The following is a 26,727-nucleotide window of genomic DNA, read 5'->3' on the forward strand; positions in this document are numbered from 1 at the left end:
ATCTCAAGCTCACACAAAGTAACACTAATTTCTCTTTGCAATGTTTGTAAGCTCTCTAGATTGATCACTTTACTACAAATTGCCCTGAAGAAGAAACAAAGTTTAGTGATTGCACTTCTAACGTTTTCAGGCAAAATGGAACGTATACCTATTGGTAACATGTGTTCCATCAAAACATGGCAATCATGAGACTTCAAACCCCTTATCTTGAGGTCTTTCATAGATACCAAATTACTAATGTTTGATGAGTACCCTTCTGGAACTTTAACTTCATGAAGAAACTGACACAATACTTTTTTCTCCTTTCTTGATAAAGTATGAGCCGCAGGTGGTAAAAATGTGCGCTTTCCGTCTTTCACGGGTGCCAATTCAGTTCTAATTCCCATATCGATTAAGTCCAACATCGCATTAATGTCATCCTTCGACTTTCCAAGTACATTTAGTAGCGTACCAATAATGCTATCAAATACGTTTTTTTTCAATATGCATCACATCAAGGAAATGTCTTACATATAATGACTTCCAATTTGGGAGTTCAAAGAAAATTGACTTCTTCTTCCACCCGCTTTTAACAAGATCTTTTGCAAAAGGTTTGCCAAATTTATTGCTCATGTCCTTCACCTTTTCAAATAGTTGATCACCCGTCAATGCAACTGGAGCTACAGCTTTTTCTGGTTTTCCATTGAATGCTTAGCTACGCCTTTTTCTGGTTTTCCATTGAATGCTTTTCTCCACCCACGGTAGCGATGATTAGAAGGCAAGAATTTACGATGACCGAGAAAGATATTCTTCTGACAATTTTCCAACCGTAGCGTTTCAGTTTCCTCTTCACAAATAGGACACGCTTTCTGACCTTTAACACTATATCCTGATAGATTTCCATATGCTGGAAAATCATTAATGGTGCCAAACAACATCGCCCTCAAATTGAAGTTTTCTTTCTTATATCCATCATAAACCTCCACTCCTATCTCCCACAAATGCTTCAAATCATCAATTAAAGGTGCCAAGTACACATCAATATCATTCCCTGGTTGATTGCGCCCAGAAATTAACATCGACAACATCATGAACTTACGCTTCATACATAACCATGGAGGCAAGTTATAAATCACCAAAATCACAGGCCATACGGTGTTTGGGATACTTTGAAAACCATGTGGGTTCATTCCATCAGTAGACAGTGCCAAGCGTAGATTTCTTGCTTCTTTCCCAAAATTAGGATAATCATGATCAATTTTAGCCCACTGTGGCGAATCTGCAGGGTGTCGAAACTTCTCATCTCTAATTCTATCATATTTGTGCCATGTCAAATGTTTTGCATCAACTTCACTACTAAACATGCGCCTGAATCTCGGTATTATAGGAAGATACCATACGACTTTTGCAAGAATAAATTCTTTCTTATATCGAGAAACATTACATTTAGGACACTCATTTAACGATGCGTATTCATTTCGAAACAAAATGCAATCGTTAGGACAAGCATGTATCTTTTCATAACTCATGCCAATCGAGCACAACATTTTTTTGGCTTCATAGTTTCTACTAGGAAGAACATTATCCTTTGGCAGCATATCTATCAGAAGGGTTAACAAGTCTGTGAAGCTTTTATCAGACCATCCATTTCTCGCTTTTATATTGTACAACTTCAATACTGCAGACATTCTTGTGAATTTGCTGCAACCATCATATAATGGTTTCTCTGAATCACTAACCAATCTCTCAAACATTTCAGGACAATCCTGAAGATCTTCTTCAACTACATCTAGCATTTCGTCAACTCGATCATGGTCAAATGTATTTGTGTCAAATTCATTTGATTCATATGTCTCATTATTCCCCAAATCAACGTTATTGTTACTCATCTCACCATGCATTGTCCAACATGTGTAGCTTCGATCAATTCCGTTCCCCAGTAAATGACTTCGCAACACATCCCCATTACCCCTTTTTCCATAACAACAACCTAAGCAAGGACAGATGATTCGATTGCGGTCTGTGGCATGTTTCACGGAAAACTTAACAAACTCTTCTACTCCACTTTCATATTCCCTTGAAAATCGGTTGGCAAATATCCATTTTTTATCCATTGTTTCTTAAAGTTAATTTAAGAAACAGTTGATTTTTCAATCTACAAAAGGGTTACAAAACTATTACGCCTACAATATCAACATCTCCGGCCATATATAACAACACATGAATATATTCTACACGTTGTCACAATTCATGTAATTAACTAAAATAATCAAAGCACAACACTAAAACCATATACAATTCAAACTTGTTAATTTTAATTTTTTATCAATCACAAAATAGAACAGAATACAGCGCAAATTCCTCTCAAATTCCATAACTTTCAAATAAGAATCTCAAGTCTAAGCAGCATGGCACATAACAACCAAGGTCGGATTAAACAAGTACTTCAGAAAAAGTAATTTCTAGCTAGCATTGTGACATGAAACAACATCTATTAAACAAGTAATTCTATAACATAAAAAATTATTACAAAAAGAGAGAGATACCTGGAGAAATTACTGGAGAAAGAGAGAAAGAGCCGTCAGGTAGAGAGCTGTGATGGAGAGTCGTGAGAGAGAGAGAGCTGTAAGGGAGAGAGCCGTGAGAGAGACCTACAGAGAGAGAGGTTGTTGTTAGAGGAGTGAGAGTCAACCAAGCAATTTATTTGTCAGGTTTGTGAAATAAACCTTTTTTTTTTCATAAAAAAGTATACATAATATCTACTAAATTTTTGAAGTTGATTATTTTTATGAATTATTAAATTTGAATTTTGTTTGCAGATTGTTATATTCTTAAGTTTTAGGGCAGCGTTAGATTATTAAGTTTTTACTTTATTTTTTTATTTTTATTTTTAGAGGAGTTCTTATTTTATTTTTAGATTTGGTTAAATTTTGCCTTACATTATTAGGATAAATTTCTAGTTTCAATTATTATTATGAGTTATTAATAGTAAAACCTTTCGCATATTCCAGCTCTGCCTTTTGAGTACTTCTCAACCTTTTGTTAACAAAATCATGTTATTATCTTCACTTAAGTCAGAACTACACTTGAATTATACAATGAACTGATGAAGTATATTTGTGAAACATTCTCTTGTTTTCAGACTCTGATTGTGATATAAACACACTAGGACTAATTATTTTCTTCTGTGTCTTTTTCTTCTTCTTTGTATACCCATGAAAACATATAGGACCAACAGAAGTAATGAAAACAAATTACCAAACAGGGACTATCAAACATGCACATATGTAGACTCCAAAATATGCACATAATTGGTAAGTAAAGAAAGAAATATACAAAATCTTTTGATGTACCGTTCTGTTTTTACATAAACAAGCTTAACTTATATCATTAATCCAATGAGTAGCAATGCAATTTGGTATCGAATGAAACCCTCGAGTTGGTGAAGCAAGGTTGGTGAGAGGAGTAGAACCTGCAGAGGCCTAAATTGAGGTAGGTAAAGTGAAAAATCCCGGTCAAAATTGAAGCAAGGTAAAGTTAAAGCTACAATTTAGAGCTTATAAAAATCCCAGTCAAAATTTACATAAAAAAGTGACAGGAAATGCGTAACCAAACACACACTTAGGCCATGTTAAGTTAAACAATTTAATCAAAAACTTATCATATAAGTGCTTATACATACTAGCTATATCATAATCTGTGTGATCTGTCTCAATAATGTGCCATTGCCCCTACCTTAAATTAGTATTGTCAAATAGAGGCTATGCCGCAACTATACCGCAGCAGAATTCGAACAAATGGCTTGTGTTCTCTGATACGCTATTTCGTATAAAAAGTACATAAATAACAGCTAAAAAAATAACAAGCTAAAAATCATGAAATTATGCTGAGATTTTTTCACTTAACCCTTTAACCTGAAGTAATAATAATGATAAATTGGTGTTTTCAATTGGCAGTTGTGATAGCTTTTTTAATCCAATGGCCTCTTCACTGCAGCAAACTCCAGCCATTGTTTTTTAGTTTTTCGTTCTGAAATTTTGTCACTAAGGTTAGTTCATGCTTTTTTTTAGAGGAGGGTTAGTTCATGCTATCATTTTCTCATATCACAACTTCAACTTCTTCGTTTAACAAGTCCGTCTCTAATCACTACTAGAAAAATCTGAGATTCCGACAGACAGAATTGACAAATTGAAAACACGAGAAAGAGAGATACCTGAAGAAGAAATTACAGGAAAAAGAGAGAGAGAAAGCTAACTCCGGTGGCCGATAACAAACTCTGGTGACTTTTTCCGTCCAGTTGAGTTCAACGCTTCAACCCACTTCTTACGTTTTACGGCCGGCGAGTTTTGTTTTGTTGTTTCAATGGCTGCTTACTACAGTTTCCCTTAGCGGTTAGGGAAGACGAGATCCATGGGCTTCTTATTGTATTGGTGCAGAAAAAAAATGTTCCAAAATTAGGCCCATTATGTTGGCAATAAAAAATCAAAGATTATTAAACAAATATTTTACTTTAGGCTTAAATGCTATTTTGATCTTTAAGTATTTAATTGATATCGATTTGGTCCCTTAACTAAAAAAAAGATTGTTTGAGTATTTAAGATTTTTTTTAGTCTCGTTTTGGACCCTTCTGTTAGGTTTCCGTTAGGGTTTAAAAAAAAGTTAACTCTTGGACACGTGTCACCTTGTCATTGGCTATGAGTTTTTTTTTACAAAAAAATATATATATATTTTTAAAAAAATATTATTTTTTTTGTAAAAAAAAAAAAAAAACTCAGAGCCAATGACAAGGTGACACGTGTCTACACTTAACGTTTTTTATTAAACCTAATGGAAACCTAATAGAAGGGACCAAAACGAGACTAAAAAAAAACTTAAAGTATTCAAACAATTTTTTTTTTTAGTTATGGAACCAAAGCGATACCAATTAAATACTTAAGGGACCAAAAGAACATTTAAACCTTTATTTTATATATTATATAGTGCTAGTTCGTATTTATAATTTTTACGTACTTTATATTAATTTTAATTCTTTATATATATTTATAATATAACATGCATATTTATTGGAAAAGTTTGGATTTAGTTTGATATAATATATATATATATATATATATATATATATATATATATATATATATATTAAAAAAGGGTGTGCTTTGCAGTAGCTATCCATTTTTCATAAAAATAAAAAAAAATCGAAATATGTTATGTAGGGGATCGAACAAAGGACCTGTTAGTTAATAGCGTTTCTTATAAAAAAAGAAGTAAAAAAACAATAAAATACAGTTTCAGGGAATCAAACAAGGGACTTTAAGGTGATGATGTTAATCCTTTACCACTCAGCTACATTAAAATAGCACTTTTTTTAACCAATAAGCACTATATTTCTCAAACATACAGTAGCGCTTTTTTTTTAACCCAAAAAGCGCTATTTAATACTGATTTATTTATAGCGCTTTTCATCAAAAGCGCCATATACCAATATAATTGTTTTTTATTTAAATATTTATTATTTTTATTGAACCAATAGTGACTCTTTTGAAATAAAGCGCTATATAAAGATAGAAGTATAGATAGCACTTTTTCAAAAAAGTGCCAGCAAAAGCCCTGTGTTTTGATTTATAGCGCTTTCATGTTAAAAGCGCTATTAATGGAGCGCTATATTTTCCTAATTTTGTAGTAGTGATTTAACATAACAACTATATATATTACAAACACGTGCGAAAGCACGGGTATTTGCCTGGTTTGATTTTAAAAAAGTAAGATATGACATGAGCTATGAAGTACAAAGATTTTTAGGATTAGACATGTCACATTGTCCGACACACGTTGGTGCCTAACACTCGTATGACACATGTTCGACACTCCATAAATGATTGTCTGATACTTATATGACACTTACACAACACGTGCCAGACAAATTAAAACAAGTGTCCAATTGTTTTTGTTTTTTTCTACTTTGCTTCCAGATACCTTATACTCTCCTTAGACACCTTATACTCTCCTTAGACACATCTCAAACACATCTATAAGAGTTAAAGATGTGTCAGAAAAATTGATCAACGAGGAGTTAAATGCATTGAATTTGATTGAAACATTTTTAGCTTGTCTAATAGTAAATGGATATATAAAGGTCAAATACTATTGTATTTTGTTTTAATTTTTTTAAAGAAATAACTTTTTCAATTATGAGGAACATATATATTTTAATTATCAATTTTGATTTTTTATAAATAATATTAATGTTTAATTTAATTGTAATAAACAAATTAATATGTGTAGTTGTGTTTGTGTCCTATATTTTTTTTTAACATTATTAGTATCGATGTGTTTGTGTCGTGTCATGTTTTCTTATCGGGGTTCTTGCTTCATAAGGTATGAGACAAACGTGGCCAGAAATTACACAACCATCCTTGCAAGCTGCTATCATAGGGTCAAATATCAGATGCCGGCAAATATATTGTATGCATATAAAGAAAATCTTTGTCCCCTTCAAAAAAGAAAGAAAAACTATGTCTTTATGCATGTTAATTAATATTTAATATAGTGCTATATTCTTTTAAATTTTTGGCAATCCATATCATGACCATTGCACCTTAATACGTAGTTTTTTTTTCTAATTAACTTAGAGATAGATTTTCTTTTTGTTTGTTGGACCATCAGTTTTATTTATTTATTTATTTTATTATGCATACATCATGAAGTGATTTTTTAAGCATTTGATCACTATAGAAATATAAATTAACTCCCAAATTTTCAGTCATACTCATACATTAGGTTATTTTGGTGGAAGTTTCAATCCGATGATGAGGCTGAGGTTCCATGCATATTCCAGTATATTGATTTCTACATTAACTTTGTATTATTCTGAGAATTAGAAGAGAATGGTTCTATACATGCCACGAAGATAAGGAAAGTATTGTCAACTATATATGAGCAATTGTCCAATATATGAATATCAAGAAATCGTTGAATATTATTCAGAACTTGGGAAAATATCTCAGTCTTACCTTGAAAAGATGTAAAACTTGAAAATAGTTTATAAAGATCAGAAACTCTACCCTTACCGACATACTCGCTCTGTTATAAGCAAAAAAATATCTCAGTCACTGTTATAAGCAAAAAAATATTTTTTATGTTTATTGCGTAATTAATGTATTTGATTTATATTATAGACTAAATACATAAGTTAATCAATGAGTCTAAAAAGTAATTGTTTGCTTATAATAGTAACCGGATGGAGTAATTTGGAAGGATGGTTAAATTCAATCTAAAATAATATCAAATTCTATCTACGGAGCCACTTACTATATTACTCCCTCCGTCTCACAATATTAGTCGTTTAAGATTTATGCACGATTATTAAATAAATGATTAATAATGTTGATTTCAATGGTAAAATTAATAGCATTTACTAAAACACCCTTATTAATTATAGTTAGTGAAGTAGTTAAGTTTGATGAAATTAAATAAATAATGGTATAATAGTAGAAAAGAAAAAAAAAATGTTGTATTGATATCGTAAAGTGACAATTATTTTGAAAAAAAGAAAAAATGCTAAAGGGACAATTGTGAGACAGAGGGAGTGTAATTATTTTTAGCATGGAGCTGCTTACTATATTATCCTCATACCAAGTAAAATAATGATGAATATGAGAGGGTGTTTTAAAAAACACTTCTCTAATAAATTTCCCAAAAAAGAAAAAAAAAACTTCTCTAATTGAAAAGGACACCTATCATTGTACAAGTCAATTATATAAGAATTAAGTTAGCTCAAATTGAAAACTTAAGATTTAGAAATATATTGTAAGAAAGAAAGAACAAATCAGCGAAGGAAGTAGCTTAGGAAGTTCCCTTTTAAGACCGACAAGAAACAAAGTATTTTTTTAAGCCGCAGTGATTACTCTATTTTGAAATAAGCATGGCATTACTCATGCATAATCTTCCATTGACTTTTCTCTAGTCAAACATCTAGGTTTTGTTTGTTGTATGACTAATCTAATTGGAGCCACTGGTCCATTGATCATGAAGATATTACTACATGAACTTTTTTTTTTTATTTTTTAAAAAATAAATTATATTCATTCATTCAAATTGATAGTGTACATTGATATAATGAAAATTCGTTAAAAACAAAAAGATAAATTTGTGAACACACTCACAACATCCATGTTAATAGCATAAAACAGCAAGGTACTGAAGCTTACGCATATGACTATATTTAAGTCTCCGGAATACCCATGTCTCTGGATCTGCAACGTTGACGACTCCAAAGTCGTTGATTTGATCTGCACTTGATCGAAGTTGATCTGACAATCTGAGCCAAAACAAGAAAAACAAACAACGTCGCACAAAGACGATGAACAAAACAACGTCGTACTAAGACGACGAAATCACAAAAGAAAAAACGAAATAGATGTTAAAATCACTTATTTCATTAAAAGGGAAATAGAAAAAATGAGTTAGAAGGGTTATTTTGGATATAAAAAAAAACCCAAATCACCCCTCTTTGGTGAATGAAAGTGAAGAAACTAGGTTTTGGTGACGGCTTTCAAGAGATGATGGGATTTCTAAATGAATTTTTTTATATGATTATATTACTACATAGATATATGTGATATATGGATTAGCTTCTTTATGAACTACATTTCTTCCAAAAATATTCAGGAGACTTTTGATAAAATACATTATTCTTTCTTCTAGTTTTTTTTATAAGCAAAAATTTATTAATATATTTGCAAAGTAGCACCAGACATGCAAAACCAATTTAGCACAAAATAAATAGGAAAGTAAGAATGATGGGGATTTTTAATACTCATGCACAAGGTCAATGAATCAATATTATGAGTTATGACACTATCTTTGTTGCAAAACATTTCTGGAATGGGAAGGAAATCTTCATCACAACTCATCAATATTCTGTGCTTCAATATTATCTTGCAATTGTTAGCATGTTCAAGGGTGCAAAGAAGCTATTCCTTAGAGCCACAAAGGACCAATAATATAAGTATAGGTGCTGTTCTTGATTTGGTTTCATTAATGGGAAAACACCAGAAGATAGCAATGGAAATTGCAGTGGAAGAGTTCAACAACCAATCTAGTTCTTCCAAGCTGAATTTGCAGATAAAAGATTCACATGGAAATTCTGCTCAAGTAATTGCAAGTGGTAATTTATCTTCTATCTTTTTTTTTCTTGTGACAAACTTCTATCTTCTTCTCTTTTGTTTTGTTTTCTTTTTAGTTGTTCATGAGTTTCCAAACCAAGTTCAAATATAGTTTCTTTCCTTTTCTTTGCCATTTTAAAAATGACTATAGTTTTCTTTTTGAGAAATGTTAACCCGTGCCCTGACCACTCTTTAAGGATCATAAATGATAAGTATATTTATTAAAATGTGTGTATTGAAAATTGAAATATTTGATTTTTTTGAATAATAATTGCTTATTTAGGAATACTTAAAAAGTGCTCCGGAAACACTTGTTAACAAGATCATGTATGTGGAACTTTTTAATCTGACCAGATCATCAGACGCCATACGACATACTATGTTTTTTGTGACCTTTTATCAACTTTTGAGTAATCTATAAATAATTTTGCGTTTTGAAATTGTAATAGGTACAATTCCTTAGGAGCTTTTCGTATGATTCTTAACTAAATTCATCATGATTTTCTTAAATCCATATTTTTTTTAAAGTTTATTATATCCAAAAAAGATGTATTTCTTATAGTTTGTTATATCCATTTTTTAGTTACGGGCTATACAAAAAACGCTTAGAGAATTGTATATAAGTTTTGTCCTTTGATATTTTTTTTTTAGCACATAAGTATAAGTCATATTTTATCCTCTAATATTTGGAAAATCTAGAGGGACAAAAATTAAATTTATAAAATTTTAGATAATATCTTAACGAAAACATGAAAAATTAAAATATCATTACAATCAACCGTTAGTAAGACACTTAGTCAAAAGAAAAAAAAACCATTAGTGAGACATGGTGTTTGGGTAGATTGAACGTGCCGGCTTGTTTGTTTTACGAGTGGAGTTGGAACCCAAGGGAGTGCTTGTTGTGATGACTTTTAGAGTTGCGGGTGGTGGCTAGCTGCGGGTTGGAGGGCTCTTTGTTTGTTTTGTTTCCTTCTGCGTTTCTGCTATTTGCGTCTGCAGCTGCTTTCATTTGTATGTGCGGTTTGGTCCATACCTATTGGGTGTTTATGTTTTTCTGTCGCTTAGAGTTGTTAGGTGCGTCTTGCACCGGCTTGGCGCTAATAAAATTTGCTGATTCAAAAAAAAAAAAAAAAAACATGTGTTACAATGGTATAAAAAATTTTGGTCAAATAAAGTTACAATGGTATAAAAACTTTTGGTCAAATAAAAATAGTGGTATAAAAACTATGTTAACTCTTTTCCTACATTAAAAGCTCTTCCTTTTCTTGTGAATCTAGCAAGAAGAGAGTTATTTACATGAACATATCTCATTAACGGCTGATTGTGAAGATTTCAGAAAAAATACATTCTAATAGAGTTGGGTATGATTCATATTTGTTTAAAAATGGACATACACTCGAGCATAAAGAAAAGAGCTGAAAGCGCAACGAGCACAGCGAAGCGAGAGTCCCTACCATTGGGCTTGGCCCAATTCGTTTGTTAAATTATGACTAGGAAGGTTGTGGTGCATGGTCGAAACCTCCTGTAATACGGTTCATGGGTAAACTTCTAATCTGGACCGTAGTATTTAAACAAAAATGTGTACTTTAAACCTCAATATTATTTAAAAGAAAACTATAATAGCTACTTTGTTGAAACGTAAGTACAATTGATCGAACTTGGTAATCAATCACTGTGTTCTGGTACATTTATTTATCTGCTTTCTTCAGAGTCATATTTGTTATTCTAACAAATATTTTCACTCTTTGATAAATATAGTTATGGATCTCTCACAAAGAAACCAAGTGCATGCCATCATAGGAACTATCACACACAATGAAGCAACACTGGCAAGTGAATTCAGTGACACAATAAAGAACATTCCAATCATGTCTCTAACTTCATTCGCAGCCAAACCAGAATTATTATCTCCAAGATTGCCACATTTCATTAAAGTAGGGGATGATATTAACCTTCACATGCAATGCATTGCAGCAATTGTAGGAAAATTCAAATGGAAAAAGGTGACAGTAATTTATGAACTTAATAATGACTTGGCCTCGGATCCGGGGATACTACTAAGCCTCTCTTATTCCCTTAGACTTGTTGGTTCTGAGATTGATAACCATTTAGCTTTTCCTTCGTTAGCAACTCTTTCAGATCCAAAATCTATGATTGAAAAAGAGCTTAATAGCTTGAAAAAGAAGAGTAATAGGGTATTCTTGATTGTTCATTCTTCTTTAGAGTTGGCTAACATTCTTTGTGAAAAAGCAAAAGAAATAGGTTTGATGGAAAAAGGTTCGGCGTGGATTATCCCGAATGAAGTTGCTGGCCTTCTTGATTCAGTTAACTCTTCTGTTATCTTCAACATGCAAGGTGTTGTTGGATTTAAAACACACTTTATGGAAATGAATGAGACCTTTAGAAAATTTAAATTCAAATTCCAAAGAAAGTTTGCACTAGAATACCCTGAAGAAGATAGCATTAACCCAAGTATCTTTGCATTTCAAGCATATGATGCAACTAAAGCTATTGTTGAAACTGCAAAAAAATCATCACAAGGAAAGTTAAGACTTGAAGAAATCTCCGAAACGATTTTGTCACCAACCTTCAACATAATTAATGTGATAGGGAAAAGTTATAGAGAAATGGCATTTTGGTCTCCATCACTTGGTTTTTCCAAGAACATTGCTGGCTATAATAAGGCAATGGAGATAAATACAAATAATGATGATTCGAATGAAGTTTTCAAAACAGTTTATTGGCCTGGAGAATTATTATCGGTTCCAAAGGGTCACAATAATGAGGAAAGGTTTTTGAGAATAGGAATACCTTCCAATGGTGCTTTTTCTCAGTTTGTGAATATGGAATATGACCAGAGCAAGAACGAAACTTTCTTCTCTGGTTTCTCAATCAATGTCTTTGAAGCAGCTGTCAAACGCTTACCTTATGATTTAAATTACAACTTTTCTCCCTTCGGAGGCTCCTATGATGAAATGGTTGATCAAGTCTACAATAAGGTACTGTAAGTTGTAACTATAAACTAGTTTATCGAGCTTGCTTTTTCGTGCCTCTAGTTTGCTTTAATCACAATTCTAGTCTCTCAGTTTTTAAACGACTTATGCATTTTGAGGCTGAATTTTGATGACGAAGAACACAAGACACTTATGTGGTGGCAACTTAGTTGGTTATATGACTCTCTAATGAATTCTCAGTAAATAATTAACTTCTATTTATTCGAAATATGCATCAATTTATGTCATAAAGAAACCAAATTCGATGCAAGACATTGTCGAAGTAGATTCTCACTTAATAATTATGCCGTCAATTAAGTTACCACATAAGTATCTTACTTGTCACATCATCAAAAGGCAATCCCAAATACTTAGGTGGAGAGAATATCCGGCATTTTTTAGTCAACAAAAAAAAATATCAGACATTTTAAAACTTAGTCGACCAAAATCGTGAAATTAAAATCCTTTTGTATTTCTTATTTTTGTTGTTGCTTCTGCATAATACAGACATAAAATTTTGTTTCTGATGCAGACATTAGATGCTGCTGTTGGTGATACATCAATAGTGGCATACCGATACCATTTAGTGGACTTCTCACAACCTTATGTTGAATCTGGCCTTCACATGGTGGTTACCGAACAACCGGAAAAATCGAAAGAAACATGGATGTTTTTGCATGCCTTTAAAAAAGAGATGTGGCTGATGATGATAGCTATGCATATTTTTCTTGGATTTGTTATTTGGCTGATTGAAAGAGAAGTAAATGAAGATCTAAAGGGATTAGGGTCTATGCTTTGGTTTTTAGTCACTGTACTATTTTATGCACACAGTAAGTCCTTTAACTTGATGCCTAAGCATGTTCATTTGAGTACTAGTTATAGCTTTTCACAAAATCACACTCATTTTTATTATTTTGAGACGAAGATTCTTAATTCTTGATACATATTCAATATGCAGGAGAACCAATAAGAAGACCCTTAGCACGAGTTGTGCTGACACCATGGTTCTTTGCTATTTTCATTGTGACAAATAGTTTCACGGCAAGTTTGACATCCATAACTATTTCACAAGTAAAGCCATCGGTGTTAAATATCGAGACCCTTAAAGAAAGAAATTCCCCGATTGGTTGTGATGGAAATTCTTTTATTGTCAAGTATTTGACTGAAGTACTACGTTTCAAGCATGAGAACATCAGAAATTTCAGTTCCATTAATGACTACCCTGCTGCCTTTGAGAACAAGGAAATAGAAGCCGCCTTTTTTGTCGCACCTCACGCTAAAGTATTTCTAGCAAAGTACGCATGTAAGGGCCTCATCAAAGCAGGGAACACTTTCAGGCTTGGTGGCTTTGGTTTTGTGGGTTTCTCTCCTCTCATTGTCACTGAATTTTTGACATGTTTGGTAGAAGTGAAATTGGGGTAATTTAGATTAAAATTTTAGACCTAATCGATGTTTCCATAAACTAAAACTAATATTTGAACACTCATTATGTGCGCAACCACGATTGTGACCTCATTAGGATTAGTTGTATTTAACCATATTTTTCTACAATATACGGACCGAGACTGTAGCTTTAATTTGAAACCTTAACTAAGCATTCTTTTCTTAATTTTTATGAAACTGATCCAAATTTTGTGTTAATGACTCCATAGGTATTTCCAAAAGGTTCGAGTCTTGCGGCAGACATATCAGAGGCAGTGTTGAATATGATAGAGAGTGGAGAAACAGAAGAACTAGAAAAAGATATGTTGAATGAGATTGAGAATGAAAGCAAAGCCAATTGTTCTTCTTTAGAGAGAAAGGGAAAAAATAATTCATCCATAGGCCTTTCGCCTTTCCTTGGTCTATTTTCGATCTGTTCGACTTTTGCTATTCTTGCTTTATCATATCACGTGATTTGTTTGTTGGTGAAAAATGTAGAGACCTTAAAGAATTACACAATATTAACATTAAAACAGTTATGGAGAATATGGAGATGGACAACCAATTTTTTTTCTCGGTGCTGTTCGAAACTCCAATCAAGGATCGTGACAAGAGTACGTAGTTGCACAGAAACAAGAAATGCAGAAGAGAATGTCACAAATAGCCAGCAAATCCCAGTGGTGATTGAGCTTGTTGATAGTGTACTGGCTGCTCATGCTTCATGAACATTTCATGTTTCATACTACTGTAAAAATTAGATTATTATGCTGCCAAATATTTAAAGATATTGTATAATTAATTTTAATTAGATACTATGACAGGTTTTGTTGATGGTTTGTAATGAGCTAGGTACAAAGATTAGTTATTTTGTGTTAGTTACATTATAACTAACTTCGGTAACTAGTTTTTCTTTTGTTGTTCATCAGCATGTATGCATATGTAAATACTAATTATTGTAAGAATTATAACCATGATCATGCATATGAATGCAGCACTATATCATATTTAATGCTATTTGCACATAAATACCTATAAAATTAATGTAACTTTAACCAAGTGATTAAGTTTAAATAGTTAATAAACTCCTTCTACTGACTAATCATTCACGAGAATGGTCAGACTTTACTTATATTTCAATGAAACTTCAAATTATTAGGAACCTTGCTCCTAAGAATAGCCGAGTTAACACCATATTAATAGCAATGTTACTTTTTATTTTCAATAAACTCTTGTATGTTTATAGAACAATTTTTCATGAAAGACAATTTAGAAAATACAACCTCTTTGTTTTTTTATTACTTTTAATTTAGAAGACCATTAAATGAAACTAATATTTATTTTTAGAAGGAGGAGATGTTACAGGAGTGTATCATATTACTTTGTGCTGTTTCTTTGCAGTTTGATGTTACAGATTTCTGGAGGTGGGAGCTTGATCCATCCGAAGGTTACACGGTTTGTGCTGCTTATAACTTTTTAGCTACACAGGTTAACTCCTATAGTAGATCAAAGGGCGGACCTGGCTCTTTATGGCAGGCGGTGCGGTCCTGGCTTAGGGTGTCGGGACCGAATACTGACATCATTTTCGATCACTTTTATTAGTTCAGTCATTCAGCTGGAGGTTTACACGCAAGGCGCTCTTTTTTGCAGCTAGTTTGGCTTCTTTGTGTTTGGACTATTTGGAGTGATTGCAATATTAGATTGTTTAATATTGTAGAGAACTTCATAGTTCAATTGTTAGATAAAGTAAAGCACACCTCGTTACGGTGACTACATACTAGTAATGTTAACTTTGTTTACGATTTTAGTTCGTGGTGGTCAAGCCCATTGCTTTGTTTCGGCATTGACTAAGTGTTACTGTACTTGTGATAGATTCTAATTATTAAGAGTCCCTTGAATACACCTTGTGCTTGGAAAATGTCCTAAATGTTAATATATTTCATTTTTTATTGTTTAAAAAAGATTTAGTTTTGTCAGAATTAATTTTATAAGTAAGATTTATAAGATTAGTCAATTGAGTTGGAAATATGTGGGAAGAAGAAAGAAGAAAAATTCAAAGGTAGGAGTAGATTGGAAAGTTCCCTTGTTAAGAGTTAAGAACGATTCAAACTAAAATCGGTTTTGAAGCCGCAATGATTGCTCGATCTGAATGAAGCATCGCTTCTCGTGCAATAGTCTTCGTTGACGAACATAGTTTGTTTCTTTTATAGTAGTAGTAACTGGTTCAAATTATTTAGATAATTAACTACCGGAGATAATACCTGGATTCTTTTCTTTAGGAAGAATAATTGCTACATTTTTAAATAAAATATTGAGGCGACTTTTGGAAGAAAAAGAATAATTAAGTATATATCATATCATTGTTGTATAAGTGGGAGATTTTGTAGAAGTAGGTTCCCTTTGGATAAACAGCTTATATAGATGTTTATAACATTAAGGCTTATAACATTAGAGTTTATATCATAAGCCCTTATATTTGATAAGCTATTTATGTTTGGATATGTACACTAAAAAATACTTACATAAATTGAAGTGTTTGGATGTGACATTACATAAGCAATTATCGAAATTTTAAATATTTTTAATTTAATAAAAAAATCAAAGAATCAAACCACAATTATCAAGATTTTTTTTGATAAAATTAATCAAGATGTAAAAAAAATATTATAATATATTAATTATAATTATATATATAATATAATCAATATTCGTCCTTAAAAAAAAATATCAATATTCATATAATAAAAAATTAACATTAGATAAGTATATAGTTACGTAACAAAAAAATATTCATATAAGAAAAAAATACTTATATTCAGTTTTATTGTGTTACGTAACAAAAAAAATAATAAAAATCTTCCTTCAAAAAAAAATAAAAATCTTAGTTACGTGTTTTAAATTAGTAAGATAAGTATATAGTAATTTTGTTACTTATGCACCACCAAAGATAACTAACATTATAATTAAAATATATGTTTTGAAAAAGTGGATCTAGAGAGAATCGAAGGAGGTTACATAAATTTATAAGCTCCTTGTTAAGCCGAAGGGTAAGCTGAAAATTTAGGCTTATTAAAATATGACATAAGCAGCTTATGAAACTATGATAAGCTATTTTTATTTATTTACCCAAACACCTTTAAAAAAGCTTATGGGAGTAGATAAGTCCACATAAACTCAAAATAAGTCAATCCAAACGGGACCGTAGTTGATCCAACTCCAATTTTACAAAAAATTGTTGACACTTTTTTTTTTTTTTTACTACAAAGCATTTGACAATAGTATATGCCATAATTATATAATTTTATATGTTAGTCTTTCTGCTAATAATAATCTCCCTCTCTCTTATTAGATGACGTATTTGATAATTTAGAAATATTTTAGTCATATTTTTCTACTAATATACAAAGATAAATAATATCATAAGATGTTGTTGGATTCGTCTCGATTAATATTTTCAAAATATTAAATTTTCATAATATTTTCAAATAGATAATTAAAGATAAAAAAATATGCATTGGTATGTGTGTCTGAGCCAACTAGATCATCTAACATGGGACGGAGGGAGTAATTTTTTAGTTAATAGAGTGAAAATTAAATATTTGCGTTTTTTTATTAAAAAAAGTTAAACTAACGCACCAAAATTAACCTATGAAATAATCAAAGATAAACACACTCGTGAATATTCCCAAAGAGTTGAAAGTAATTAAAGGAAATTAAACGAAAATGGGTTTATTAATACTCATGACACTCATGGTAGCTAAACATTTCGGTAATGGGAAGGAATACATCATTGAAACTCAATTTATGCTTCAATATTGTCCTGCACTTGCTAGCATGGTCAATGGTGCAAAGGGTCAACTCCTTAGTGCCACAAAGGACCAATAATATAAGCATAGGTGCTGTGCTTGATTTGGGTTCATTAATGGGAAAGCACCAGAAGATAGCAATAGAAATTGCAGTGCATGAGTTCAATAACCAAACGAGTTCTTCTTCTAAGCTGGATTTGCAGATAAAAGACTCTCATGGAGATTCTGCTCAAGTAATTGCAAATGGTATTGTTCCCTCCAACTTTTTTTCATTCTTTTTTGGGTTAATTAAGTAAATGGTCCCTGTAAATATTCAGAATTTTGTTTTTAGTCCCTTCAAAATAAAATCACATTTTTTAATCCCTATAAAATTTTTCATCAACATTTTTAGTCCCTAGAAAATTTCCCATCAGCATTTTTAGTCCCTATAAAATTTTGCCATCAACATTTTTAGTCCCTAAAATGCTTAAGAAAAATATCACGGGGACTAAAAAGTATGATTTTAGTTTGTAAGGACTAAAAACAAAACTGTAAATATTATTTATAGAGACTAAAAACTTATTTAACTTTTTTTTTTTGTGGTTGATGGATTCCAACTTCTCATTATTTAACAAACGTATTAATGCAGCGTATACAATTCCCCTCAAATAGTGAAAAAAATTAAGAGAAGAGAAGTTGAATTTATGAATTTTAGATATAGGAAAATCATATATCAACACAAAGTACCTAATTATTAGATATAGGAAAAAATTAATGCAGTATTTTTAATCATATATCAACACAAGTACCTAATTATTTTTAATTTACACATGTGTTTATATTTTTATTTGTATATTAATACGGGGACCTATTTTATTTTTTAAAATTTATACCAATGTCCGTATTTTTGCTCATATATAATTATGGGTAATTAATTATTTTAATTTATACATAGCCTATATTTTTACTCATATATCAATATCGGCACATAATTTCTTTTTGGTTTATATATGTTTCTATATGTATACTCATATATCAATAAAGATACTTAATTTTTTTAATTTATATATGGGTCTATATTTTTACTCATATATCAATACCCGTATATAGTTTCTTGTAAATTTATAAACGTGTCTATAATTTTATTCATATTTCAATACACGGATATATATATATTTTTTGTAATTTATATTCGTGTCTATATTTTTATTCATATATCAACACGAGTACCTAATTTTTTTTTAATTTATACCGGTGTCTACATTTTTACTCAAATATTCATACGGCCATGTGTTTTTACTCATATATCAATATATACCTGCATCTGACTTATTTTAATTTATGTACGTGTCTATACTTTTACTCATATCGAAATAGCAGTATAAATATATTTTTTTCTTTTGTAATTAATATGTGTCTATATATTTACTCATATATTAATACAGGTACCTGATTTTTTTATTTATACACATGTATATTTTTTTACTTATATATTAATACGGGTTCTTAATTTTTTATTTATTTATACATGTATCTATATTTTTACTTATATATCAATACGAGTATCTATATTTTTTTTATATTTATACACATGCCTATATCTTTACTTATATATTAAAATATGGACCAATTTTTTTTGTATTTTATACACATGTATATAAGAGCGACTTACTCTTGCTCAAAAAAAAAAAAAAAAGAGCGACTTACTCCTGAAAAAATATAAGAGCGCAACACGCTCACCGGTACGTATGCATGGATATCCTGCTGGCTGCTAGTATATTTATAACACATGTTTTCAGAATGCACAGAAACGTACTCGGCGCTTGCCCGGGCGCACAATATTGTTGCCTAGCGCTCAGCTCCATGCCCCAGTGTGAGGTAGTGTCGACATACATAGAGTCAGCGCCATAACTTCCTTCTCCAGCTCTCCAGCGCCATGTTTTTATTATTTCCTTATGGTTTTAGGTCTTCCAACAAGTCTAAAATGATTCAATTATTTTGAAAATCACACCCAAAATATTCTCTATTTTTAAGGTCCATATGAATCATGATAATGTTTAGACAGTCAGTATAATATTTATATTGATCACCTTTCTCATTAAGGGTTAATTGTGAGAACTTGAGTAAAAATGAAACATTATAACACAATTACCTTTTCATGAATGTAGTTGTTGATCTCTCCCAAAGCTATCAAATGCAGGCCATTATAGGAACTACTACACACAGCGAAGCAACACTGGCAAGTAAATTCAGTGACACCATAAAGAACATTCCTATCATATCTCTAACTTCACCTATGAACAAACCAGAATTATTATCTCCTAGATTGCCACATTTCATCCAAGTAGGGGATGATATTAACCTCCACATGAGATGTATTGCAGCAATTGTAGGAGAATTTAAATGGAAAAAAGTGATAGTAATTTATTAACTTAATAATGATTTTTCCTCTGATCCAGAAATACTACTTAGCCTCTCTTATTCTCTAAGACTTGTTGGTTCTGAGATTGATGACCATTTAGCTTTTCCTTCGTTATCAACACTTTCAGACCCAAAATCTACAATTGAAGAAGAGCTTAATAAGCTGAAAAGAAAGAGTAATAGGGTATTCTTGATTGTTCATTCTTCTTTAGAGTTGGCTAACATGCTTTGTGAAAAAGCAAAACAAATAGGTTTGATGGAAAAAGGTTCGGCGTGGATTATCCCAAATGAAGTTGCTGGCCTTCTTGATTCAGTTAACTCTTCTGTTATCTTCAACATGCAAGGTGTTGTTGGATTTAAAACACGCTTCATGGAAATGAATGAGACCTTTAGAAAATTGAAATTGAAATTCCAAAGAAAGTTTGCACTAGAATACCCTGAAGAAGATAACATTAACCCAAGTATCTTTGCACTTCAAGCATATGATGCAGCTAAAGCTATTGTTGAAGCTGCAAATAAATCATCACAAGGAAAGTTAAGACTTGAAGAAATCTCCGAAACGATTTTGTCACCAACCTTCAACATAATTAATGTGATAGGGAAAAGCTACAGAGAAATGGCATTTTGGTCTCAGACACTCGGTTTTTCTAAGAACTTTATTAGCCATCAAGTAATGGAGACGAGAAAAACAAATAATGATTCTAATGGAGTTTTCAGAACAGTTTATTGGCCTGGAGATCAGATGCAATTGGTTCCTAAGGGATGGACTCTAAGTAACAATGAAAGGTCATTGAAAATAGGAGTACCTTCCAATGGTGCCTTTAATCAGTTTGTGAACGTAACACACGACAAGCTCATGAATGAAACTTTTATCACCGGTTTCTCGATCGATGTCTTTAAAGCAGTTGTTGGACTTTTACCGTATGATTTACAATACAAATTTGTTCCCTTCAATGGATCATATGATGAAATGGTTGACCAGGTCTACAATAAGGTATGGTAAGAATTTACTAGTTTAAGATGACATGCTTTTTGTGGTTTTTTGTTGTTTCTGCCTTAATAGAAATCTTAAATTTTGTTTATGGTGAAGACATTAGATGGTGCAGTTGGTGATACAGATATAATGGCATATAGATATCATTTAGTTGACTTCTCACAACCTTATGTTGAATCTGGCCTCCACATGGTGGTTACCGAGCAACCCGAAAAATCAAAACAAACATGGATGTTTTTGGATGCCTTTACAAAAGAGATGTGGTTGATGATAACATCAATGCATATTTTTGTAGGAGTTGTTATTTGGTTGATTGAAAGGGAAGCTAATCCATATCTAAGGGGATTTAGGTCTATGCTTTGGTTTTTAGTCACTGTACTATTTTATGCACACAGTAAGTCATCTAACATGAAATTTGAGCATGTTTATTTAACTAAAACAAAGTTCTAATTCTTGATTCATCTTCAATTTTCAATATGTAGGAGAACCAATAAGAAGACCATTGGCTCAAGTTGTACTAACACCATGGTTATTTGCTATTTTCATTGTAACAAATAGTTTCACAGCAAGTTTAACATCCATAACAATTTCACAAGTAAAGTCATCTGTGTTAGATATCCAAACCCTTAAAGAAAGAAATTTACCAGTTGGATGTAATGGAAATTCATTTATTGTGAAGTATTTGTCTGAAGTACTGAAATTCAAGCCTGAGAACATTAGAAAATTCAATTCCATTAATGACTACCCTGCTGCCTTTGAGAACAAGAAAATAGAAGCCGCCTTTTTTGTCGCACCTCACGCTAAAGTATTTCTAGCAAAGTACTCATGTAAGGGTCTCATCAAAGCAGGAAACACTTTCAAGCTTGGTGGCTTTGGCTTTGTGAGTTTCTCTCCTTTCATTATCACTGATTTTTGACATATTGGTTATATTTTTCAAAAACCGAACCAACTTTTGTGTTATATTTTTGGGTTTAGGTATTTCCTAAAGGTTCGAGTCTGGCTACCGATATATCAGAGGCATTACTAAATATGATAGAGAGTGGAAAAACAGAAAAACTAGAAAAAGACATGTTGAATGGGATAGGGAGAGGAGGCAAAACCAATTGTTCTTCTTTAGAAAGAAACAAGGGGAAAAATAATTCCTCGATAGGTCTTCCGCCTTTCATTGGCTTGTTTTCGATCTGCTCTACTTTTTCTATTCTTGCATTGTCATATCACATTATCTGTTTGTTGGTGAAGAATATAGAGACCTTGGCAAGCCACATAATAGTAATATTGACACAATTATGGAGAATATGGAGATGGATAACCAACTATTTTTCTTGGTGTTGTTCAAGGATCATGAGAAGAGTTAGTAATTGCATAGAAATAAGAAATGCAGAGGAGAATGTCACTAATAGCCAGCAAAACCTTGTGGTGGTTGATCTTGTTGATAGTGTACTTGCTACTCATTCTTCATGAACTATTAATAATGTTTCAAACTACTGTAAAAATTAATCTATTACTGCCAAATATTTTAAGATTTTGAATAATTACTTTTACTTAGATTCTAGTTGTTATAAGATATAAAATACTTCAAAAATCCTTTAATGTAATTTCTATGTTAGCTAGAATAAATAAGGTTAACATGACACATAATGTGCCATATTAATTGCATGTTCCTTTCAACACTATTGATAGAGACCTTGAAATGTTAGACATCCATTCCATGTTACATAACTTTGGTAACAAGTTTCATATGTAAATGCTAACTTAATGTAAGAATTCATGCTTAATTTCTTTTGAGATTGCTGCACATACTTATGAAGATCAATGCAAATTAGTTAGTTTGATAATTTTAAAAGTTCAGACAACAAGATTTCTTTTGTGATTTCTTTATTAAGGCTAAATTATATTTTTAGTCCCTTAATTAATTTTTAAGTTTCACTTTGATCCCTAATTAATAAAAGTTTTATTTTGGTCCCTTAATTTCATCTCCGTCAACCAATTTGATCACACTTCGTTAATTTTAACTTAAAATGTTCAAGATGGACCAACATTGTAGGTAGTCAACCAAAGATCTGGTTCAATTTTTAATTCTTAACCAATTGATCTATTTAAGAAAAAAAAGACCTTTAGATCATGCAAGTCTATTACATCACCAAAATTTTGTAAGAAAAACTTAGGTGTTGTTGGTTCATTATTAGATACTCCCTCCGTCCCAAATTGTATGTCGCTTTAGGAGAAAATATTTGTCCCAAATTATATGTCGCTTTACAATATCAATGCAACATTAATGTTACTTTTCTTATTATAACCTTAAGCATTTATTACTCCATCTTCTTTCAATTATTTCATTTATCTTTCCCATATTATTTATTAAGGACAATTTTGTAAAACAACTCATAATATCTCTTTTCCACACAATATTAATTGTATTTCTTAATATGTGCGAAATGCCCAAAACGTCATACAATTTGGGACGGAGGGAGTATAATAGATTTGCATAATCTAAAGATCTCTTTTCTCTTAAAAAGATCAAACGGTTAAAAATTAAAAATCTGATGAGGTCTTTGGTGGACCACCTATAATGTTGGTCTATCTTAAATATTTTGGGTTAAAATTAACAGATTAGGACCAAATTGGTTGACGGAGATGAAATTAAGGGACAAAAGTAAAACTTTTATTAATTAGGGGAGCAAAATGAAATTTAAAAATTAATTAAGGGACCAGAAATGCAATTTAACCCTTTATTAATTTGTTATATGCTTGTTTCGTTTCATTCATGAAGTGTACTTTTAAGAAATGATTGCTACGTAAATATAAATCCACTATAAACTTTAGGAAACAAATCACTGCATATTTACGATTTTAATCTTATACCCAATATTTTTGGCATGTGTCCTATTTTTTTTTTTTACAACTTTATCTAACTTTTTTTGTTAATTTTTTTTTATACGCAAAAAAAACACTTTCACATTTTCTTTTATTATAAAAGGTGATGTCATTTGTCAACTTCGTCTCTTTTCCTTTGAAAAAACATCATCTTTTTTTTTTTATGAGTTATGATACATAAACAGTAAACACCCTTGGGTGGCAATACACCCCTTGACACCCACACAAAAATCTGACATGTGGTCATATGGATCCCGCACAAATACACTTTCTCTTTCTTCTTCTCTTCTCTCTTTCTAATACATGGGATGTACAAGGGTGTATGCAATTAAAAGGTGTCTATGTAACATTTTCTCTTTTTTATACGTCAAATCATTATTAGCACGTTATTTTCTACAAATAAGTCAATAAAGAGTGTCGTTAAAGAAACAGTTCATACATGGGCCGATTGTTTGTTACTATCAATTAACCAAATTTAGTTTTCATACAAGACAAATGCATGTCGCTAAATAATTACTAAAAAAAAAAGTTTTTCATCGGTCTGTCTTCGGATTCCTGGCTTCTGGATTTGTGGTTGCTCCGCATTTCAAAGAGAATGTTTCAGTTGTTTGGAATCCGCCTTTGGTGAAGGTAAACACGGATGGGTCGGTGGTGGGACAACATGCGGCATGTGGTGGTATTTTCAGGGATAACAGAGGATCTTTAATGACTTGTTTTGCAGGTAATCTTGAAGCATTCTCTGTTTTTGAGGTCAAAATCTTTGGTTTTATTATGGCTATGGAGAACGCTCTGCAACAAGGTTACATTTGGTTAGAAAGTGATTCTACTAGTGCATAGTTGGCTTTTAATAATGCCTCTTTGGTGCCGATCCGTTTGAGAAACAGGTGCCACAACTGCTTTTCAACAGGTTTTCAGGTGGTTTCTTCGCATATATTTCAGGAGGGGAATAGTTGTGCGGATGGTCTAGCTAATAATGGTCACAGTATTCAGGATGTGTTGGTGATCCACTGTTCTTCCATATTTTATTCAGGAGCCGTTCTTTTCAGACCATTTCGGTTAGCCTAAATATTGTTTTTCTTTATTTTATTTTATTTTAGTTATGTTTTCTCCTTTTTTGTTCCATGATTTATTTTGAGGGTCAGGTTTAGCCCCCCCCCCCCCCCCCCCCCCCCCCCCCCCCCCATCTTTTGTACAAATTTTGCTATTTTTTAATAATATTATTTTATGGGACCACCGGTAGAGGATGGAAATCGTGTAGGATGTCAACTTAGTTGGGATGTTCGTGAGTTTCCTTGATGTCTGCATCCATCGATTCAACTAAAAAAAAAAATGATAACATTGCTATCTTTCTTTATTGATTTGAAGGAGTATATATGCAGCTAATTTTCAATTTTTAAGTGTCAGGTCTCTTGATCCTTGTTTATATACTATCCATGCTCAATGAGAAGTACCGATATTTTTTCAAGAGCATGCCCTTTTTAAGGATGCAGTGGAGTGGTGCAACATCTAATTGGCCAAAATTGATTGTGCATCAATGGGTAATGGTAATGAATGATACTGCAAGTAACACAAGCTGATATGTTATAGGGACTATGACTATCACTTGCAAAAGTACTCATTTCAGTCTCAAATGTAAGAAATTTTTTACTTTTATATAGACCACATACATCATTTATTAAATGAATCTAAAAAGTGAAAAGTTTTTTATATTTGAGATTGGAGGGAGTAGGATTTAGAGTGATGATAGTTGAAGCATAAATGTTTTTACTTGTTGGTTTGGAAAACTATGGCATACTGACGGTTGCAGACTTGTTGATTAACGGTTAGTATAACCAATTTGGCATATTTACCGTAGAGTACCATTTTCATAATTTTATCTAAAATAAAAACCCATTTTTCTAATGCCAAAAACATTTTCTTTTATAAAACAAAAATAAAATAAACATTTTCATTTATTATTTTCTCCTAATCTATCTCTCTCTCTCTCCCCAGATCCACCGTCGAGTCTCTCCACAGATTTACCGTTGAGGCTTGTCGCACCACCGCTGCGGCTCTTGGACCGTCGGTTTTTCAGATATAGATCTCGATCTGCAACAGATTGTTCTCAATCTACGTTTGTTCTGCATTCTATCTGCAACCATTTTATTTTCAAACTATAGCTTTCTCGGTATCAATCTGCAACCATTTTATTTTTATTTTTGTAGTGCATTTTTTCTCATAGTTTTGATTCATATTTTGACGAATTTCTCTAATCCTAAACCCTAATTTTGAAATTATCATTTCTAATTTGATGCATTTATTTGATTCAACGTTTTTTTTCTTGTGTATTTTGGTTTTGGTTGTTGGTCATTGACACTAGAAGCATACAACAGAGTTGATCATTGATTTTCATATAGTAGTTTTTGCATTTGTGATTTAATTGTTATGTACTCCCTCCGTCCCATAATATAAGCAAAAAAAACATATTTTCTTTGTCTCAAAATATAAGTAAAAAAGATAAACTTTTATCTTTTTCAAGATTTTTTTTTTTTATTCTCATAAAATTAAATGCAAATTACATTAAATTTTCTCTATCTTTCATTTTTTCCATAACCAATAGCCAATGTAAATTGTTTTTACATCTTTCTATAAAACTTTTTTCAAAGAAAATACAAAAACTATATTTCAGATTCTTATGTTTTAGTTTTCTTAATAAATATATATATATATTTTTTTTTTCTTATAATTTGGTACAGAGGAAATTTTTTCAATTGTGCTCTAATTTTCATGCAATTCTGCTTTAGATAAATATGTAAAATAAATATTGATTGAATTTAAAGTCAATAAATAAAGGATTAACCATTTAATTGATGCAGCAGGGCGTATTGTGACCACGAGCCTCATACACCTCCAAAGAAACTCCCTAAAATTGAAAAACCAATAAAACGCAGCGTATAATCCACCACGTCAATCTCCCACTCCGCCACATCATCATATAAATTCCCAACACGAAAACAATAAATAAACCACAAACACTACCTCCACAATTCCCAAAGTACCCTCATAACATTTCCAAATTCCCAAAACAACCATCCCTTTAATTAACCCCTTTCATCTTC

The 26,727-nt window shown here is 31.6% G+C and overlaps 3 protein-coding genes across 5 annotated transcripts; 2 read left to right on the forward strand and 1 right to left on the reverse strand.

The window, feature by feature from the left end:
- Positions 1–659: 659 nt before the first annotated feature.
- On the reverse strand, positions 660–2,093 carry LOC120577000 (uncharacterized). Its single transcript, XM_039827885.1, has one exon. It carries the CDS (start codon positions 2,091–2,093, stop codon positions 660–662), a length of 1,434 nt encoding a protein of 477 aa, XP_039683819.1.
- A 6,548-nt stretch (positions 2,094–8,641) lies between these two features.
- Positions 8,642–14,559, forward strand: LOC25479655 (glutamate receptor 2.8). 3 transcript variants are annotated; one of them, XM_013587921.3, is made up of 5 exons: positions 8,642–9,145; positions 10,902–12,142; positions 12,669–12,966; positions 13,095–13,554; positions 13,789–14,559. In XM_013587921.3, exons 1-5 carry the CDS (start codon positions 8,830–8,832, stop codon positions 13,838–13,840), a joined length of 2,367 nt encoding a protein of 788 aa, XP_013443375.3. In that variant the 5' UTR covers positions 8,642–8,829; the 3' UTR covers positions 13,841–14,559. The 3 variants fall into 3 exon arrangements, with proteins under 3 accessions (XP_013443375.3, XP_024630530.2, XP_013443374.3); XM_024774762.2 differs by having other exon boundaries at positions 13,095–13,439; positions 13,789–14,033; XM_013587920.3 differs by having other exon boundaries at positions 8,643–9,145; positions 13,095–13,492.
- A 2,837-nt stretch (positions 14,560–17,396) lies between these two features.
- LOC25479656 (glutamate receptor 2.5) lies at positions 17,397–21,671 on the forward strand. The gene is made up of 5 exons (XM_039827886.1): positions 17,397–17,607; positions 19,509–19,583; positions 19,800–20,755; positions 20,852–21,149; positions 21,238–21,671. The coding sequence occupies exons 1-5, from the start codon at positions 17,397–17,399 to the stop codon at positions 21,669–21,671; spliced, it is 1,974 nt and encodes a 657-aa protein (XP_039683820.1).
- Positions 21,672–26,727: the final 5,056 nt, after the last annotated feature.

The sequence above is a fragment of the Medicago truncatula genome, chromosome 7 (genome assembly GCF_003473485.1).
Source record: "Medicago truncatula cultivar Jemalong A17 chromosome 7, MtrunA17r5.0-ANR, whole genome shotgun sequence".
Lineage (NCBI taxonomy): Eukaryota > Viridiplantae > Streptophyta > Magnoliopsida > Fabales > Fabaceae > Medicago > Medicago truncatula.

Bases quoted from the DNA above. Each gene is read 5' to 3' on its own strand.
- LOC120577000 (XM_039827885.1), bottom strand. From the start codon at position 2,093: ATGGATAAAAAATGGATATTTGCCAACCGATTTTCAAGGGAATATGAA.
- LOC25479655 (XM_013587920.3), top strand. From the start codon at position 8,830: ATGACACTATCTTTGTTGCAAAACATTTCTGGAATGGGAAGGAAATCT. The intron at 12,143-12,668 runs GTACTGTAAGTT...TTTCTGATGCAG, and splicing joins TTGATCAAGTCTACAATAAG to ACATTAGATGCTGCTGTTGG. The intron at 12,967-13,094 runs GTAAGTCCTTTA...TTCAATATGCAG, and splicing joins TGTACTATTTTATGCACACA to GAGAACCAATAAGAAGACCC.
- LOC25479656 (XM_039827886.1), top strand. From the start codon at position 17,397: ATGGTGCAAAGGGTCAACTCCTTAGTGCCACAAAGGACCAATAATATA. The intron at 20,756-20,851 runs GTATGGTAAGAA...TTTATGGTGAAG, and splicing joins TTGACCAGGTCTACAATAAG to ACATTAGATGGTGCAGTTGG. The intron at 21,150-21,237 runs GTAAGTCATCTA...TTCAATATGTAG, and splicing joins TGTACTATTTTATGCACACA to GAGAACCAATAAGAAGACCA.